This window comes from Leptonychotes weddellii, chromosome 3 (genome assembly GCF_054177405.1).
Source record: "Leptonychotes weddellii isolate Sample4059 chromosome 3, ASM5417740v2, whole genome shotgun sequence".
In the NCBI taxonomy this organism is placed as follows: Eukaryota; Metazoa; Chordata; class Mammalia; order Carnivora; family Phocidae; genus Leptonychotes; species Leptonychotes weddellii.
Genome location: NC_138371.1, coordinates 174348288 through 174366288, shown reverse-complemented (window position 1 = coordinate 174366288; position 18001 = coordinate 174348288). Strand labels below are relative to the sequence as shown.

Below are 18001 nucleotides of genomic sequence, written 5' to 3'. Positions count from 1 at the left end.
AGTTTGACTTATTTGGCTCAGCATAATACCCTCCAGTTCCATCCACGTCATTGCAAATGGCAAGATCTCATTCCTTTTGATGGCTGCATAATATTCCATTGTATATATATACCACATCTTCTTTATCCATTCATCAGTCGATGGACATCTTGGCTCTTTCCACAGTTTGGCTATTGTGGACATTGCTGCTATAAACATCGGGGTGTCCATACCCCTTCGGATCCCTACATTTGTATCTTTGGGGTAAATACCCAGTAGTGCAATTGCTAGGTTGTATGGTAGCTCTATTTTCAACTTTCTGAGGAACCTCCATACTGTTTTCCAGAGTGGCTGCACCAGCTTGCATTCCCACCAACAGTGTAGGAGGGTTTAGGGGAAGCTTTTGGGGGAAAGTTTTAACTGAGGGGTTAAGTTAAATATAGATAAATTTTTAAGTCTATTTTCTGGTTTTTATAATTAGCAACTTTAACAATCATCTCTAAGGATCTGCAGATAATTGTTAAATGATCCAATCTATGCAAAAACCTACATTGAGTGCTTTATATTCCCGTTATTTTAGAAGATGTATGTACTGAAAACTGTGTATACTATTTTTTTTTAGGAACCAGTCTACACTTTATAATGTTTTATAGTCTGCTTTTTCCATTTAGTATATTTTGAGTACTTTTTTCATGTTCTTAAATATTCTTGAACGTTTTTAAATAGCCATATAGCATTTCATCGCATGGAGATACCCTCATTTACCATTCTTGTTTTTGGACTCTTGAATTACTTCCATATTCTGCTTTCTCTCAGATTTATTTTCTTTTTTTTTTTTTTTTTTAATTTTATTTATTTGACAGAGAGAGACACAGCGAGGGGAGGAACACAAGCAAGGGGAGCGGGAGAGGGAGAAGCAGACCCCCTGCTGAGCAGGGAGCCCGATGCGGGACTCGATCCCGGGACTCCAGAATCATGACCCGAGCCGAAGGCAGTTGCTTAACCAACTGAGCCACCCAGGCGCCCTCTCAGATTTATTTTCTAGAAGCCATGTGTCCCTGTTTCCTACCAATTTGCCTTTTTTTTTTTGTAAAGTTTTACTTGTTTAAGTAATCTCTGCACCTGACCTGGGGCTAGAACTCAACGATCCTGAGATCAAGCATCGCACGCTCCCCCAACCAAGCCAGCCAGGCATCCCCTAATTTACCTTTTTAACAACTAGATAGCATTCGGCATGGGGGCTGTTCAGCAGTTTCCCATCATTGGCTGTGTTGTTTATAGCTGTTAAAAATAGGGCTACTGTGAATATCTTTTTTTTTCATCCTGTCTTGTTTCGCTAAATACTTTTCCCAAAGTGGAGTCACTGGTTCAAGGAGGAATGGTTTTTTTAATAAGGTTTTTCTTCTTAGAGTTGGGTGGTTTAGAGAGTGCTTACTGGTGGCGCCCAAACCCAGTGGGGTTTCCCGGGTCTGTCTTGTCCAAATAGCTGAGCCAGTACGTCATGCTCCCTTAGAGTAGACTCGATTTCCACTTCCAGAACTGTCCCTGAGCATGCATCGAACCGTCCGGGGTCAGGCCTGTGCCTGGCTTTGTGCCAAGAAAGGTGAGGAAGACCAGTCCTGGCCTCATGGAGCTTGCATCTGGGGAGGCAGAAGAGCCCACAGAGAGATGCTCTGTGTGCGACATAGTTCATTTTATAAGCCCAGCTAGGGACGTGCAAGGAAGACCGTCACACCTCCGTGGAATGCAGAAGTGATTCACTGGAGGAGGTTAGCCCCGAATTAGCAATAGTAGAGGATGGGTGGTGAGGAGTGAGGGCAGGAAGGACACCTGGGCAGAGGGCAAGCGAGGAGGGGCCGAAAGGCTGCGTGGAGGCCTGCGAGGGAACCCGCCGTCCTGCTCCCGTGGCCCGTGGGCGGGCTGGCAGGTGAGGCTGGAGAGGTGGGGGCAACCGGGCCTGGAGGACCTACTGGGGACTTGCACTTTGTCCAGTAGACTCTTGGGGTGCTCTAGCCAGGCTCAGCTCCATCCAGTGGAGACCACTCGGTGGTGGGGAGGACACAGCCAGAGATGGACCCACAGACAGGGTTGGTGGGAGCTTCGCCCCGGCGAGCAGAGTGAGTGTGACGTACCTAAAGAAACGCAGACCTGGATACAGAAATATGGAGCTCGGTCAGCTCAGGGCCTTGGTATCATAGAGATACGTGTGGACTTTACCCCAGTTCCAGGCACAGAGCGCCTGAAACCCACGGAATCTAGTGAGGGAGAGCATCTTCTGTATGCTGATGAGATCATGGCTGGGCCTCTGGAGGGCTTCAGGATGGGGGCTGGGGTCCCAGAGACCCAACCATGGCGAGAGCTGGGACCTTTCACCCCCCACCCCTGGCGTGGTGCTTATTGCCAGTGGCCAGGGATTTAATCACCTGTCCCAAGTCGTGAAGCCTCCATAAACACCCCCAAAATGAGGGGGCTCAGCGCTTCGGGCTGGTGAGCACAGGTGGGCGCTGGGAGGGCGGCGTCGGAGAGCCTGGGAGCCCTGCCCCTCGCCCTATGCTGCTCCTGAGTTGTGTCCTTTATCATAAACTAGGGTTGGTAAGTGGACTGCTTTCCTGGGTTCTGTGACTCAGATCAAACCCCCAAATTTAGACTCCATGGCAGGAGTTCAAGTGGCCAGGGGACCCATGGTGGCTGGTGTCTGAAGGGGGCAGTCCCACGGGGTCTGCGCTGAGCCGGGGAGTTCGTGTCAGAATAGGGTTGAATCGTGGACAACCAGCTGCAGCCGGAGAATTGGAGAAGTGGCTAGAGTTGGAAAAGGTGCCACGCGTTTGGCTGGAAGCAGAGAGTGGGCAGGCTAGCACTTGGGGTTTATCACCGTCCCTGCTGCTCTCTGTCTCTGCCCCTGGGGTCAGGTGTCCCCTGGTCCAGCCAAGGCCCTGGGGGCAAGGTGAGCCGTCCCTTTGTGGGGAGCTGCAAGTGAGGGGACAGCAGGGGGCAAGGGGTCCCCAGGCAGGTGGTGCTCGTGTTAGATGGCAGACCCACAGGATCCTGCGTGTGGAGCACGGGAGGAGGGGGCCCGGGTTTGGAGCGGTTTGTCCAGGGCTGTCTGACTTCAGTGTGAGCTCAGCCACTCACCAGCGGCGCAGCCTTTGGATTCTAGAGTGAAGCTTCTGAGCAAACGGGAGAAAGAAAGGAACGTCCTCTGATCGTCCTCTGATCCATGGGTAGGACGGACGGGGGAGAGGCAGAGGCAGGGCCTGTGCTGTTTTCTGGGAGGTGCTGGGATGGTCCCTGCGGGGGGCCTTGAGGAGGGGTCCGGAGCCATTGCTGGGAGGGAAGGCTGACCCCAGGGGTGCTGAGCAGGAAGGCCTGCTGGACGGGGCCCTCTCTGGCTGCGGGCAGGGTGTAGCTGGTAGCAAGCAAGCCGTGGTCTCTGGCCTGGTGAGCGCGGGGTTGTAAGGGACACTGCCGCGGGAGGCGTTGGTTATGGAGGAAGGTGACCCAGGTGAGTGTTTCATCTGTCCTCAGTCCTCCCCTTCAGCGGGGTCCGAGACCACGCACCTGGGTCCCTGCACTTGATGAATCGGGCTCTGCTGTGAATCTTCAGACTCGGAGGTGGACCTGTGAGCTGCAAGGCCTGCTGGGAGTCTGGAGGCACGGCTGGTGGGAAAGGAAGGGGAGGGGCTGAGGGGCTCGGATGCAGGTGAGGATGGAGGGCGGACTTCAGGAGGGAGGGGTGGTGGCACAGGGTAAATGCAGCGAGAATGAAGTTACTGAGAGGATTTCACAGATGCCGCGAGGAGGCAGAGCTTGTTACTTTTAAGAATTGTATTATACTTGGCCTACGAACAGGTTGGTAGAATTAGCTGAAAGATTCTGTATGTAGAGAGCATTTAATTTTTGACACCTGAAAATTTCCCTCCTTGTCACATGGCAGGATGCTAACGTGGCACTGAATAGTTGTTCTCGCAATATCTCTTTAAGATGATGAAGCATGCATCTGAAACATGGTTATGAAAGCATCTGTTTGTTTCTTAGTATCTGGCAAAAAGGCTATTTTTTATCTAATGCAACCTATTAAGGTGATGGCGATGCTCTTCATGCAGTCTGCTTCAGCACTTGCTTGTATGTACGGTATTTTATATTATAATATTAATTCTGTATTACACTTTTCTGGATCTCTCCCTTGACTTTGATGTTCGGCACAGTGTTACAGTTTGTCAGGGATAAAAACGGTGGGGGGATTTCTGGGGCGAGCCCTACGAGAGGCGTGGTACATGGGCATCGTTGCATTTTGTAGGAAAAATTGGGATGAATGTGTCAGAGTGACCCAGGCCGAAGGTATTCTTTCTCTGCTGCTGGTCACTGGCCCCTGTTGCCTTCTTTGCGGGAGGGAGGCTGGACGCTGCTGCTGAGTGCTGAGGGCCCGGCCGGGGGGCCCTTGCTGCGGGCAAGGCAGCTTGAGATGGTTTGTGATGGTCGGGGCGGATGGACAGTGACTGAGATCAAAGACTGAGACCGCATTTCAGCTCCCGCCTCGTGCGGTTTGTTTTTCGGAGAGTGAGAGCCGCGCTGTCCAGATGCATGGTGTGACCCGCTGCCGAAAGAGTAAGTTTAAAAGGTTTCGTTTTAGAATATGATTCCACTCCTCCGTGCAAGGCCAGCAGTAGATTGGTGTCCCACTTACAATTCACTGCCCCTCAGTGTTTCCGAACCACGGCCGCTGGGCTTACGCGTGTGAGCTGGAGAAGCCGCCTGTGAAGCCGGGCTTGCATGTTTGGGCAGCGTGGTACTTGCTAGGTCATTCAGAGGAGTGTGTGTGCACGTTCCTCATACTCCCTTTCAGAATCAGAGACGTGGATTCTAGAGTTCATATGCGGCCAGGAAAAGTCTGTAAAAGAGTATTGGGGCGCCTGGGTGGCTCAGTCGGTTAAACGTCTGCCTTCGGCTCAGATCATGATCCCAGGGTCCTGGGATCGAGTCCCACATTGGGCTCCCTGCTCAGCCGGGAAGCTGCTTCTCCCTCTCCCTCTCCCCTCCCCCGCTCATGTGCTCTCTTTCTTGCTCTCTCTCTGACAAATAAAAATAAGTAAAATTTTTTTTTAAAGAAGAGTATTAAGAGTATTAATATTAATATTAAATATTAAGTATTAAGTATTAATATTAAAACATTTTTAAAGCTATAGAAAATTTTTTGTTTTCATATATTTTCTTTTTTTTGGCGCAGCTTTGAGTAACCAGACCTACAATAAATTGCACCAAGTACTTCGAGGTGTACAGCATGATAAAATCTGTGAACCCATCACCAGTGTCAGGATGAACATCTCCATCCATCGCCCCCGAAAGCTTCCTCTGCCCCTTGTCATCCTTCCCTCTTTGCTGCCCTGCCCCCAAGCTTTCACCAGTCTACTTTCTGTCACTGTGAAGGTTGTAGACATTAAACGTTGTACAGACAGCATGAGCAGACAGATAACGGGACACACTAGAAAGTCAGAAATAGACACAGTAAATAATGGAAATTTGTGATAAAGATGGCATTTCAAATCATTGGGGAAGAGAGGAATTATCCGGTAAAAGATGTTGACAGTTAGGTAAGCATCTGGGGGAAAAAAAACCCAGGAGGGGTGGTGGATCTAACAACCAGATCCGGGACAGATCGGAGCCTAATGTAAAAGAAATGGAACCACGAATTACTGAAAGAACCTTGGGGCACTTTTTATAGCCTCATACTGGGAAGGCTCTCCTAAATTTGTTTCCATACCCAGGAGCCATTTGGGGAAAAAGATTTGAGAAATACAAAAGATGGCTAAATATAGAAATGACATTTTCTTTTTTAAAGATTTTATTTATTTTGACAGAGAGACAGAGAGACACAGCGAGAGAAGGAACACAAGCAGGGGGAATGGGAGAGGGAGAAGCAGGCTTCCTGCGGAGCAGGGAGCCCGATGCGGGGCTCGATCCCAGGACCCCGGGATCATGACCTGAGCCGAAGGCAGACGCCCAACGACTAAGCCACCCAGGTGCCCCGAAATGACATTTTCTATAGGATACAAACTAACCATAAAGTTGAAAGACTGTGACAGTAATTGAAATTCACATCAGAGATAAAAGGCTATTTTCTTTCATGTAAAACTACTTCCTACCAATGGACAAGAAGAGCTCTACAAGTCAGTGGAGAAATGGGTGTGGTGATTACAGACTGTTCATATGAATGGCTCTAAACCTGTGAGAGATGTTCAGCTCCTTCAGAAGAGAGAAGTACATGTTAAACTTAGAGCGAGAAAGCGTGTGTTAGCAGTCATGTTGCCGATGTCCACAAGTGTGCCCCCCACCCCCGTGCGGTCAGGGCTCGGTCAGGTTCAGGCCAGCGCACCCTCCGTGGGGGCGGCAGGTACCCAGCCAGGGCGTGTGCACCTGTCCTCCGACCAGCGGTCTGGCATCTGGATCCGTGCTCAGGAATGGCCTGGCCATTGTCACAGCAGAAGAAGAGGGCGTGAGGAGGGGGCCCGGGGAGCGGCTCTTGGTACGCGGGCCGGGCCGGCCAGCAGGACGGTGGTGGTAGTGGAGGGAGCCAGCTGCAGGCCGTGTGTGCAGGGCGCTGCGTTTCAGGAGGGGGATGCAGATCCGTGTGTCTGGGAGCCGGTGTCCTGTGTCTGACAGAGGCGTGAACACAGCGTCGTCCATTCACGCGGTCGTCTTTCTGAGATGCACACGGATCCTCGTAGCAATCTTGGGGGTCGATAGGTGGGACCTCTCCATGTTGCAAGAAAGCCCCAGGCACAGAGGCTCATGCCTTGCCCACGGCCACACAGCTGCAGAGTCGCTTTGTTCACCAGATTGATTTATTCAGTAAATGCCCGGTGGTCGCGGTTTCTGGGATGATTGCCTTTCTGGGGCCCCGGGTGGGGAAGAGCGTGGCCGCGGAGTGGCGGGCTGGCGGGGGCCTCTCGCTGCGAAGGGGGAGTCTTGCCGCGCTGGAGCTGCGGTGTGTCGGCCGTGGAGCGGGGCCCTGGTTCCGGGGCTGCAGGGGCGGGGGCTGCAGTCCCGGGCCCTTCGCAAGCTCCACGGGGTCCCAGACCTGTCCTTTTGTTCTTGGAACGTTTTTTTCTGCTGAAAAGTGAAAAATGCTTTGGGGAGCCGGTCTTGTGTGCCAGTGTGCCCTCAGCCCCTGGGGCTGCAGGAGCGTGTCCCCAGATGCCCCGCGCTCGGAATGTGACGTCTGTCTCCGGGGGCTGCTGTGCCCCTGCGTCCCCCCAGCCCTGCCACCTGCCCACTGTTTGTTTGCACCTGCTCTGCTGCTTTCCAAACACTTCTTAGAGTTCCTCGTTCATGTGTTTTTGACGGGTTTTCTTGCCCCCGCCCCCCCGAGGGGAAGGGATAAGAGAGAAACCCAAATTTCTGGTTATGATGTAGACTAGATTGAGCTAGCCTGCCCTTGCCCTAGAAAAGCGAGGCTTTTTCGTGTGTTTGGGGGTTTTGTTTTGAATTATGTAACAGAAATCGTGACATTGTTTATTCCTTTTTTCCCCTCTAACCAGAAAACGGGGTCAGTCAGCGTTTGTGACTAGCTAAGTTACTAGAATGAGTTTGGGAGCTAAAACGAAAGGCCCTTCTGCGAGGCCAGCCGCGGGGGCCCGACCTGCTGACCGGCTCACCTCGTCTTTCTGCAGATGAACGTGTCACCTGCCTCTCTCGCCAATCTGTATGAAGAGGATTTTAAACAAGACATGGCAGCCTTGAAGGTGAAGGGCGTCACTGCATTTCCTCGCCACGAGGGGGGCGTGAGCGCTGAAAGCCGGTGTGGCCGACCGACGCCTTTCACCCGTGGAAGGTCATCTCTCCTCTGCTTTCTGTCAGGTTCTCCCCGCGACTGTGTACTTGAGGGTAACTGAAAATATTCCTCAGATCATTTCTTTCATCGAAGGAATCATTGCTAACGGGCACGCTTATCCGACAGCACAAGGTAGGGGTTGTGTTACTTAACTGATCGTTGGGTAAATACCAGTGGGACCTTGAGAAAGTGGACACGTGTTTGCGAGTTGTTGGAGTTGCCGAGTGGCTTACTGTCTTCTCTGGTTCACTGTGTTATCCGACCGAGGTGCCGGACTGTTCCCTCACGCGTCTGGTCCTCCTGCGTCCCCCCGCCCCGGGTCTCCTGCTGGCCGCTCCCTGCCTGGGGTGGGCCTGATCGCGTCCTTCTGGCACACCTCACAGCTGCCGGCCTGGGAGCCGCTGCTTTTTGCCTGGCGTTGGCTGCCGCTGGGGTCCCCGTGGTCCTCAGCCACGCCTCCCCCTTTCCAGCCCTTTCCGCCCAAGTCCCACCCGTCCTCACGATCCGACCGAGCTTTCTCCCTCCCGGGACGTTTCTTCTCCGCTCGGGGCTGAAAGCGGACTTGCAGCCCAGCTCTGGTGCCTGGGCTGTGCCCACTGGCCGCCGGGCATGTACCGCCCTCGCTTGCTGTTCATGCTCTCGTATTCTGTCCCTTCTGGGATCATAAAAACTGCTCGTTTTTGGTGAATGACCCACTAGCATGCCCAGCCCAGACTTGGGATGTGTGCGTCTTGTAATGCTTGTTCAAGTCAACAGCAGAGTATGAAGCGTGCAAGCAGACACTGTTTCTGCGGGTTACGGACTGTAAGCCCCTTCTTTCAGGGGTCCCACCTGCGCGCCTAGATCCCTGCGAGGGGCCCCGGGTCCACAGGAATGGGCGCTGCCTTTCTCAGACCCCTGTGCATACACCAGAGTTTGCAGCTTTCTTACTTTACCGTATTTGCTATATTTAGATTTTGTCTCCAAGAGAAACTCGTTTTTAAGGGGCCTGGGTGACTGAACTGGAGTTTTCTCCGGAAAATACAGGCGTTGTCGTCCTGCTGCCGTGAGACATGAAATGAGACAAGCAGCCCAGAGTGAGACTCACGGAGGCAGAGGGCCAAATGCGCCTTAGCAATAGATGCCCCTGGTCTGTTGCTTTATGACAGTGCTTTATTGTAAGCTTTTAATAGTGCTAATGTAAATACAATGAAAATAAGTTGACATTAACGCAGACTCCATTAATTTGGGCTTTGTGACAATTCCATAAAAGCTTGGCTGTGATTTAAATTTTGAACTCTTGGGGCGCCTGGGTGGCTCAGTTGGTTAAGCGTCTGCCCTCGGCTCAGGTCATGATCCCAGGGTCTTGGGATCGAGTCCCGCATCCGGCTCCCTGCTCAGCGGGGAGCCTGCTTCTCCCTCTCCCTGTGTCACTCCCCCTGCTTCTGCTCGCGCTCTAAATAAATAATAAAAATCTTTAAAAAAAATGAATTTTCAACTCTTTGTGAAGAAACTGTTTTTGTTCAGCGAACTGATAACATGAACATAGGTATGGAGAAATGTCTCCTCCATGAAAGACAAGGCATTTCCAGATTGCTGCTTATGTCCTGACTTCCTGGATGGCTGCTCGCACGGTGGCCCCCTGGCTCTTCCCCAGCGTAACTTGGAGCTTGCGTGTGAGCCCTGAGTTGGGGTCCTCCCCCCCCAGGTCAGGATCCGGCTCCGATGGCCCAGTCCTGGGACACAGCCCTGGGGGGGCCTCCTGCTCCAACACCTCCTTCCCTGCTCCTCGGTCAGGGTGCTTGAATGTGGAGGTGTCTGGGATCTGAGCAGATTTTCTGGGTGAGACCGGGTTTCTCTGTCAGCTGGTACATAGCGTAAAGTGCAGAGCTAGATGCAGGCACATGGTGACACTTTTCCTTCTCGCTAAAAGGAACCATCTCAACATTTGACACAGATCTTACACTTGGGTTTTCATTTCCACCTCTGGATATTCGTGACGTGTCCAGATGCGTGCTCTTTTTTTTATTTTTTTTTAAAGATTTTATTTATTTATTTGAGAGAGAGAGAATGAGAGAGCACATGAGTAGGGGGAGGGTCAGAGGGAGAAGCAGGCTCCCCGCCGAGCAGGGAGCCCGATGCGGGACTCGATCCCGGGACTCCAGGATCATGACCTGAGCCGAAGGCAGTCGCTTAACCAACTGAGCCACCCAGGCGCCCCAAGATGCGTGCTCTTTTATAAAACAGCAGTGCTGGTGTTCATTCTGATTTAGAGATGGAGCAAAGGGGCCACGTGAAGGCCAGATGCCATATTCTGTGTTTAAATGCTAATTACTTGTTAGCTACTATGCTTAGATAGATGCTGATATTTAAGGTTCAGAAATGATGAATTCTTTTTAATTTTCAGTAATTGTTCATATTCTTTTTTGAACTGATTTTTTTTTTCTTATTTAAATTTTTCTTGTTAACATACAGTGCAGTGTTGGTTTCTGGAGTAGAATTCGGTGATTCAGAGAAATGATGACTTCTTCATTACCTTTATAAAACAGGCAACGTCTACTTTGACCTGCAGTCGAGAGGAGACAAGTATGGCAAGCTGGTCAGTGTGGTCCCCGGTCCCGTCAGAGAGCCAGGTGGGTGGACCCCAGCCTCCTGCTTCGGGGTCTGGGGGCTGAAGCGCAGGCTGGGCCTCTCAGACCCAGTGATGGTGCCCGACCGTCCATCCCAGCAGCGTTTTAAGTGTAACTCATTGTTCAAAGAGAGGGAGCTTGGGAATGTGAAGTCCCTTGGCAGGTTGTGAATCTCCTCCCGCCTGCCGGGTCCTTGGCTCTTCTCCGGGGGGAGGGCAGCATCGCCTGGCCACGGGCTTCCCACGGGAGCACACAGTCATGCTGTTGCGTTTTAACGCTCTCCGCCATCTGGCTGTTGTACTCAGTTCCATCTGTAGTTTGCCGTGTAGTAAGTCCCCGTAGGTATTTTACCATATATTACATTCCTGGTGTATTTTAATTTATTCCTCCACTCTGTTCTGTTCCAATGATTGTTAGATTGAAGTCATTTTTATGGAGAAGTATGTACATAGAAGTAAATGGAAAATAATTTTTAAAAATTTAAAATTAAAAATAATTTCAAATTTAAAAAAATACTATTGAAGAGAACCAAATAAAGACAAGCAAAAACCCCAGAGACAAATTGTCCAAGTAATTTCTGTCTTTAACCATTATCCTCTGCTCTATAAATGATGCCATTTGTTTTTTCATTTTTTATTTTTTCAAGATTTTACTTATTTATTTGACAGAGAGCAAGAGAGAGCTCGAGCGGGGGGAGGAGTGGAGGGAGAAGCAGGCTCCCCACTGAGCAGAGAGCTGGATGCGGGCCTCGATCCCAGGACCCTGTGATCATGACCTGAGCTGAAGGCAGACGCTTAACGACTGAGCCGCCAGGTGCCCCAGCAATGCCATTTACATTTAATCACTAACAGTATTGTTTATTTTGACAGAGAGAGACACAGCGAGAGAGGGAACACAAGCAGGGGGAGTGGGAGAAGGAGAAGCAGGCTTCCCGCGGAGCAGGGAGCCCGATGTGGGGCTCGATCCCAGGACCCTGGGACCATGACCTGAGCCCAAGGCAGACGCTTAACGACTGAGCCACCCGGGCGCCCCTACTAACAGTATTGTTTGACGCCTCAGAAATGGTGTTTGTTACTCTTACTCATGAGTATCCCGCTCCCTCCTGAAGGACCAGAACCAAGCGCCGCTAGACGGCATGCACGTGTGGGTTTGCCACTGTGCCCTAGGGAAGCAGAGGACATGTTTCTGAGACACACGTCCTAGCATCAGCGGTGCTTTTGTGTTTTAATAGACTTTAGGGGCGCCTGGGGGGCGCAGTCGGTTAAGCGCCTGACTCTTGGTTTCGGCTCAGGTCATGATCTCAGGGTCGTGGGATCAAGCCCCGCGTTGGACTCCATGCTCAGCAGGGAGGCTGCTTGAGTTTCTCTCTCTCTCCCCTTCCCCCGACTCCCCCCCCCAATAAATAAATCTTTAAAAGACAATAGACTTTATTTTAGGGCGCTTCTAGGTTCACAGCAAAGTTGACGGTTAGGAGTGGGGGTGTCCCACGTCCCCCGACCCTGCTCACACACAGCCTTCCTGTTACGAACGTCACCAGAATGGGACATCTGTCACGGCGGATGTACCTGTATGGACACGTGACCCCGAGTCCGCAGTGTCTGGGAGGGTTCGCGCTTGGTGCTGTGTATTCTTGGGTTGGATAAATGTGTGACGACACATGGCACAGAACCCCCTCCTGGCCCTCAGCCCTCCCTGTGCTCCAGCTGCTCAAACTCCTCCCTCCTCACCCCTGGCAGCCCATGATCTCTTACTGTCTGCATCGTTTTGCCTTTTCTAGAATGCCATAAAGTGAGAGCATACATTCGGTGGCCTTTTCAGACTGGCTTTTTTCACTGAATACACATTTAGGTGAAAGTGTGCATTTAAGCCACCAGGTCCCATGGGGACCCAGGCAAGGGCAGAGCCCCTTGGGGACCGGGGACGCAGCCACCCTCCGTGTCTCTATGGCTTGATAGCCATTTCCTTCCGGTGCTGAGTAACACTCCCTTGTCCGATGCGGCACGGTTGGCGTATCCACTCATGTCAGGACATCGTGGCCGCACCAAGTTTTGGAGCAGAGAGAGCCCAGTACCGGCTTGTATGACCGTGGACCGTCCCCTAACTCTCCTCTTCTGGGTTCTCTTGCTCCTCCAGTGTCATTGGTGCTCTGTGTAGTTGTCTTTTTGGGGGAGAAGGTGCTCTGAAACTCACCCGCTGGCACACCTAGCTTTCTCAGGAGGAGAATAAGGAAGGAAGGCAGCTCAGCTCATGCGTCCCTAGGAAGAAGCATCAGCGTTCACCGTGCGAAATCTCGGCTCTTCTGCTCGCTGAAACTGGCCTCACTGTGTTTTAGATAAAGGTGTTGGGTGGTCCTTCCGGCCGTCACGAGGGGAGAAGAGGAGCGTGAGGTCACGTGCTGGAAGGAGCAGCATCTTTGGGATGTCATGGCCATGCTGTGTGGGTCTGCCTTTTAGATTCTTGCCCCTGATTGATCATTTGCTGTTGGCAGTTGATTCCGACAAGCGGCACGCCAGCGACTTTGCCCTGTGGAAGGCAGCCAAACCCCAGGAGGTGTTTTGGGCCTCTCCTTGGGGAAAAGGAAGACCCGGCTGGCACATCGAATGTTCCACCATCTCAAGGTAAGGTTTTGTGTTCTGTGCAAGCTCACGCAGTGCCCCACTTGGCCAGCAGAGGGGGTGGGTGTGCGCAGCTGCGTGGCGGGGCTCGGAGGAGGCGCCAGGCTCCCTAGGGAAACCAGACCCTTGCCAAGCAGCTTACCTGTCCACCATCACTGCCTGTCCTTTTTATTTTTATCTTTTTATTTTTGAAGGTTTTATTTATTTATTTGGTAGAGATAGAGGAGCAGGGGGAAGGGGCAGAGGGAGAGGGAGAAGCAGGCTCCCCGCTGAGCAGGGACCCCCCCGCCCCCAACGTGGGGCTTGATCCCAGGACCCTGGCATCATGACCTGAGCCGAAGGCAGACGCTTAACCGACTGAGCCCCCCAGGCGCCCCTCCCCTCCACCCCCTGCCTGTCCTTTTTAGTAGAAAGTCCTGCTTTACAGTTCAGTTCTTGATTGTCACAGGACAGTTCATCTGTGCCTCTGTCTTTCCTCGGCGGTGGGTGTAGGGAGAGGTCCCTCGGGGACAGGACCACCTTCCTTCTTTTATTTTATATTAAGTTTTTAATTTTACTTCCAGGGTAGTTAACATAAAGTGTTACAGGGCGCCTGGGGGGCTCAGTCAGTTAAGCGTCTGCCTTTAGCTCAGGTCCTGATCCCAGGGTCCTGGGATCGAGTCCTGCATCGGGCTCCCTCTCCCTCTGCCCCTCCCCCTGCTTGTGTGCGCTGTCAAATACATAAATAAAATCTTAAAAAAAAAAAAATACAGTGTTATATTAGTTTCAGCTGTGCAGTGTAGTGATTCAGCGGTTCTGTACATTACGTAGTGCCCATCGTGATGGTGTGCTCTTAATCCTCATACCCTGTGTCCCCCTGCCCCCCACTCTCCTCCCCTCGAGTGATCATCGGTGTGTTTTCTGTACTTAGGTATATGTCTTTCTCTGACTTATTTCGCTCACCATTATGCTCTCTAGATCCATCCATGTTGTTGGAAATGGCAAGATTTCGTTCGTATTTATGGCCGAGTACTATTCCATTTTACATATACTACATCTTCTTTATTCATCTATCAGTGGACACTTGGGCTGCTTCCATAGTTTGGCTATTGTAAATAATGCTGCAATAAACATCAAGGTGCACGTATCCCTTTGAATTAGTGTTTTTGTATTCTTTGGGTAAATATCCAAAAGTGCAATTGCTGGATCGTAGGGTAGTTCTATTTTTAACTTTTTGAGGAAACTCCATACTGTTTTCCAGAGTGGCTGCACCAGCTTGCATTCCCACCAACAGTGCACGAGGTTCCCCTTTCTCCACATCCTCTCCAACACTGTTTCTTGTGGTTTTGGTTTTAGCCATCTGACAGGTGTGACTTGATTTTGATTTGCATCTCCCTGATGATGAGTGATGTTGAGCATCCTTTCATGTATGTTGGCCATCTCTGTATCTTCTTTGGAGAAATGTAAGTTCATGTCTTCTGCCCATTTTTTAATTGGATTATTTGGTTTTGGTGTGTTGAGTTGTATCAGTTCTTTATGTATTTTGGATACTAACCATTTGTTGGGCATGTCATTTGCAAATGTCTTCTTCCATTCTGTAGGTTGTCTGTTAGTTTTGTTGATTGTTTCCTTCGCTGTGCAAAAACTTTTTATTTTGATGAAGTCCCAGTAGTTTATTTTTGCTTTTGTTTCTCTTGCCTCACGAGACAGATCTAGAAAGATGTTGCTATGGACAATGTCAGAGAAGTTACTGCCTGTGCTCTCTTCTAGGATTTTGATGGATTCCTGTCACGCATTTAGGTCTTTCATCCATTTTGAGTTTATTTTTGTGCATGCTATAAGAAGGTGGTCTGGTTTCCTTCTTTTGCATGTGGCTTGTCCAGTTTTCCCAGCACCATTTGTTGAAGAGACTATCCTTTTCCCATTGTATATTCTTTCCTGCTTTGTCAAAGATTGACCATATAATTGTGGGTTTATTTCTGGGTTTTCCATTCTGTTCCACTGATCTACAGTATCTACTTATGCCAGTACCATACTGTTTTGATGACTACAAAGAATATAACTTGAGTAATATAATTTGAAGTCTGGAATTGCGATCCCTCCAGTTTTGTTTTTCTTTTTCAAGATGACTTTGGTTATTTGGGTCCTTTTGTGGTTCCATACAAATTTTAGGATTCTTTATTGTTACTGTTTATTCTGTGAAAAATGCTGTTGGTATTTTGATAGGGATTGCATTAAATGTGTAGGTTGCTTTGGGTAGTGTGGACACTTTAACAATATTTGTTCTTCAGTCCATGAGCATTGAATGTCTTCCATTTCTTTTTTTTTTTTTTTTTTTCTTTGTGTCATCTTAAATTTCTTACATCAGTGTTTTACAGTTTTCAGAGTACAGGTCTTTTACCTCTTTGGTTAGATTTATTCCTAGGTATCTTATTATTTTTGGTGCAGTTGTAAATGGGATTATTTTCTTAATTTCTCTTTCTGCTGTTTCATTATTAGTGAATAGAAATGCAACAGATTTCTGTACATTGATTTTATACCCTTTGACTTTATTGAATTCATTTATCAGTTTTAACAGTTTTTTTTTGTGGAGTCTCTAGGGTTTTCTGTATATAATATCATGTCATTTGCAGATAGAGATTTGCTCCTTCCTTACCAATTTGGATGCCTGTTGTTTCTTTATGTTGTCTGATTGCTGAGGCTGAGATTTCCAGTACTGTGTTGAGTGAAAGTAATGAGAGTGGACATCCCTGTCTTGTTCCTGACCTTATGGGGAGAGCTCTCAGTTTTTCCCCATGGAGTATGGTGTTAGCTGTGGGTTTTTCATATATGGTCTTTATTATGTTGAGGTATATTTCTTTTAGACCTGCTTTGTTGAGGGTTTTTTATCCTGAATGGGTGTTATACTTTGTCAAAAGCTTTTTCTACATCTATTGAAATGGTTGTATGGTTTTTATCCTTTCTCTTGTTGATGCGATGTATCATGTTGATTGTTTTATGAATATTTAAACCACCCTAGCAACCCAGGAATAGATCTCACTTGGTTGTGGTGAATGATTTTTTAAAATATTTTGTTGGATTCAGTTTGCTAGTGTTTTGTTGAGGACTTTTGCATCTATATGCATCAGAGATACTGGTCTGTAGTTCTCTTTTTTAGTGATGTCTTTGTCTGCTTTTGGTATTGGGGTAATGCTGGCCTCACAGAATGAGTTTGGAGTTCCTCTTCTATTTATTGGAATAGTTTGAGAAGAATATGTATGAACTCTTCTCTAAATGTTTGGTAGAGTTCACCTGTGAAGCCATCTGGTCCTGGACTTTTGTTTTTCGGGAGTTTTTTTTATTACTTGTTTTGTGGTTATTTTTATAATTCTTCTCTGATCCTTTCTTCTCTTTCTTTCTTTCAAGGTTTGCTGGCTTTCTTTAGTGATATACTTGAATTTCTTTCTTTATTTTTTGCACATCTATTCCTGGTTTTTGATTTGTGGTTACGATTAGGTTTTTATGTAACATCTTCTGCATATAGCAGTCAGTATTAAGTTGCTGATTCCTTAAGCCTGAACCCATTCTTTACTCCTCCCCACGTTTTACCTATATGGTGTCATACTTTACTTCCTTTTATTCTGTGACTCCCTTGACTGATTTTTTACAGATATATTTATTTTTACTGCTTTTGTGTTTCCTCCTTTTCATACTCTTAGTTATGGTCTTTCCTTTCTACTGAGCGAGTCCCCTTTAATATTTTTCTTTTCTTTTCTTTTTAAGATTTTTAAAATTTATTTATTTGTCAGAGAGAGAGAGAGAGCACAAGCAGGGGGAGTGGCAGAGGGAGAAGCAGGCTCTCCGAAGAGCAGGGAGCCCGATGTGGGACTCAGTCCCAGGACCCTAGGATCATGACCTCAGCCGAAGGCAGATGCCCAACGACTGAGCCACCCAGGCATCTCCCCTTTAATATTTCTTACAGGGCTGATTTAGTGGTCATGAACTCCTTTAGTTTTCATTTGTCTGAGAAACTCTATCTCTCCTTATTCTGAATGACAGCCCTGCTGGATAGAGTATTCTTGTCTGCAGGTTTTTTTTTTTTTTAACCTTTCAACACTTTTTTTTTTTTTTTTTGACAGAGACAGACAGAAAGCATGAGCAGGGGAAGTGGCAGGAGGAGAGGGAGAAGCAGGCTCCCCAGTGAGCAGGGAGCCTGATGTGGGACTCAGTCCCAGGACCCAGGGATCATGACCTGAGCCAAGGGCAGACGCTTCACCGACTGAGCCACCCAGGCGTCCCTCTTTCAGCACTTTGAATATATCATGCCAATCTCTGGCCTGCAAAATTTCTGCTGAAAAATTCACTGATAGCCGATTGGGGTTTCCCTTGTGTGTAACTGTCTTTTCTCTGCTGCTTTTATTTATTTTAGGGAGAGAGTGTGTGAGAGGGGGGAGGGGCAGAGGGAGAGAATCTTCAAGTAGACTCCACACTAAGTGCAGAGCCTGATGTGGGGCCTGATCCCATGACTCTGAGATCATGACCTGAGCTACCCAGGTGCCCCCCCCCGTTTTTTTCTTTATCACTGTATTTTGCCATTTTATTTACTGTGTGTCTTGGTGTGGACCTCCTTGTGTTGATTTTCTTGGGGGAATCTCTGCCTCCTACATCTGGATATCTGTTTCCTTCCCTAGATTTAGGAGGTTTTCGGCTATTATTTCTTCAAATAAATGTTCTGCCCCCTTTTCTCTCTTATTCTGGGATCCCTATAACATGCATGTTGTTATACTTGATGGAGTCACTGAATTCCCAAAGTCTATTCTTGTTTTGCATAATTTTTTTCTCTCACCAGCTCAGCTTAATTACTTTCCATTACTCCATCTTCCAGGTCATTAATTAGCTCTTCTGCTTCCTCTAGCCTGCTATATATTCCATCCAGCGTATTTTTAATTTCATTTATTGTGTTCTTCATCTTTCGTTCTTTTTTTATCTCTCTGTTAACAGTCTCACTGATA

The 18001-nt window shown here is 48.8% G+C and overlaps 1 protein-coding gene across 1 annotated transcript in view; it reads left to right on the top strand.

The window, feature by feature from the left end:
* The window catches only part of CARS2 (cysteinyl-tRNA synthetase 2, mitochondrial), a 43958-nt gene that overhangs the window by 4966 nt on the left and 20991 nt on the right, over positions 1-18001 (top strand). The window contains exons 4-7 of the mRNA XM_006732598.3: positions 7647-7718; positions 7834-7939; positions 10336-10419; positions 12905-13034. Of these exons, the coding sequence (XP_006732661.2) occupies positions 7647-7718; positions 7834-7939; positions 10336-10419; positions 12905-13034 (392 nt within the window). The remainder of the gene's footprint in view (positions 1-7646; positions 7719-7833; positions 7940-10335; positions 10420-12904; positions 13035-18001) is intronic.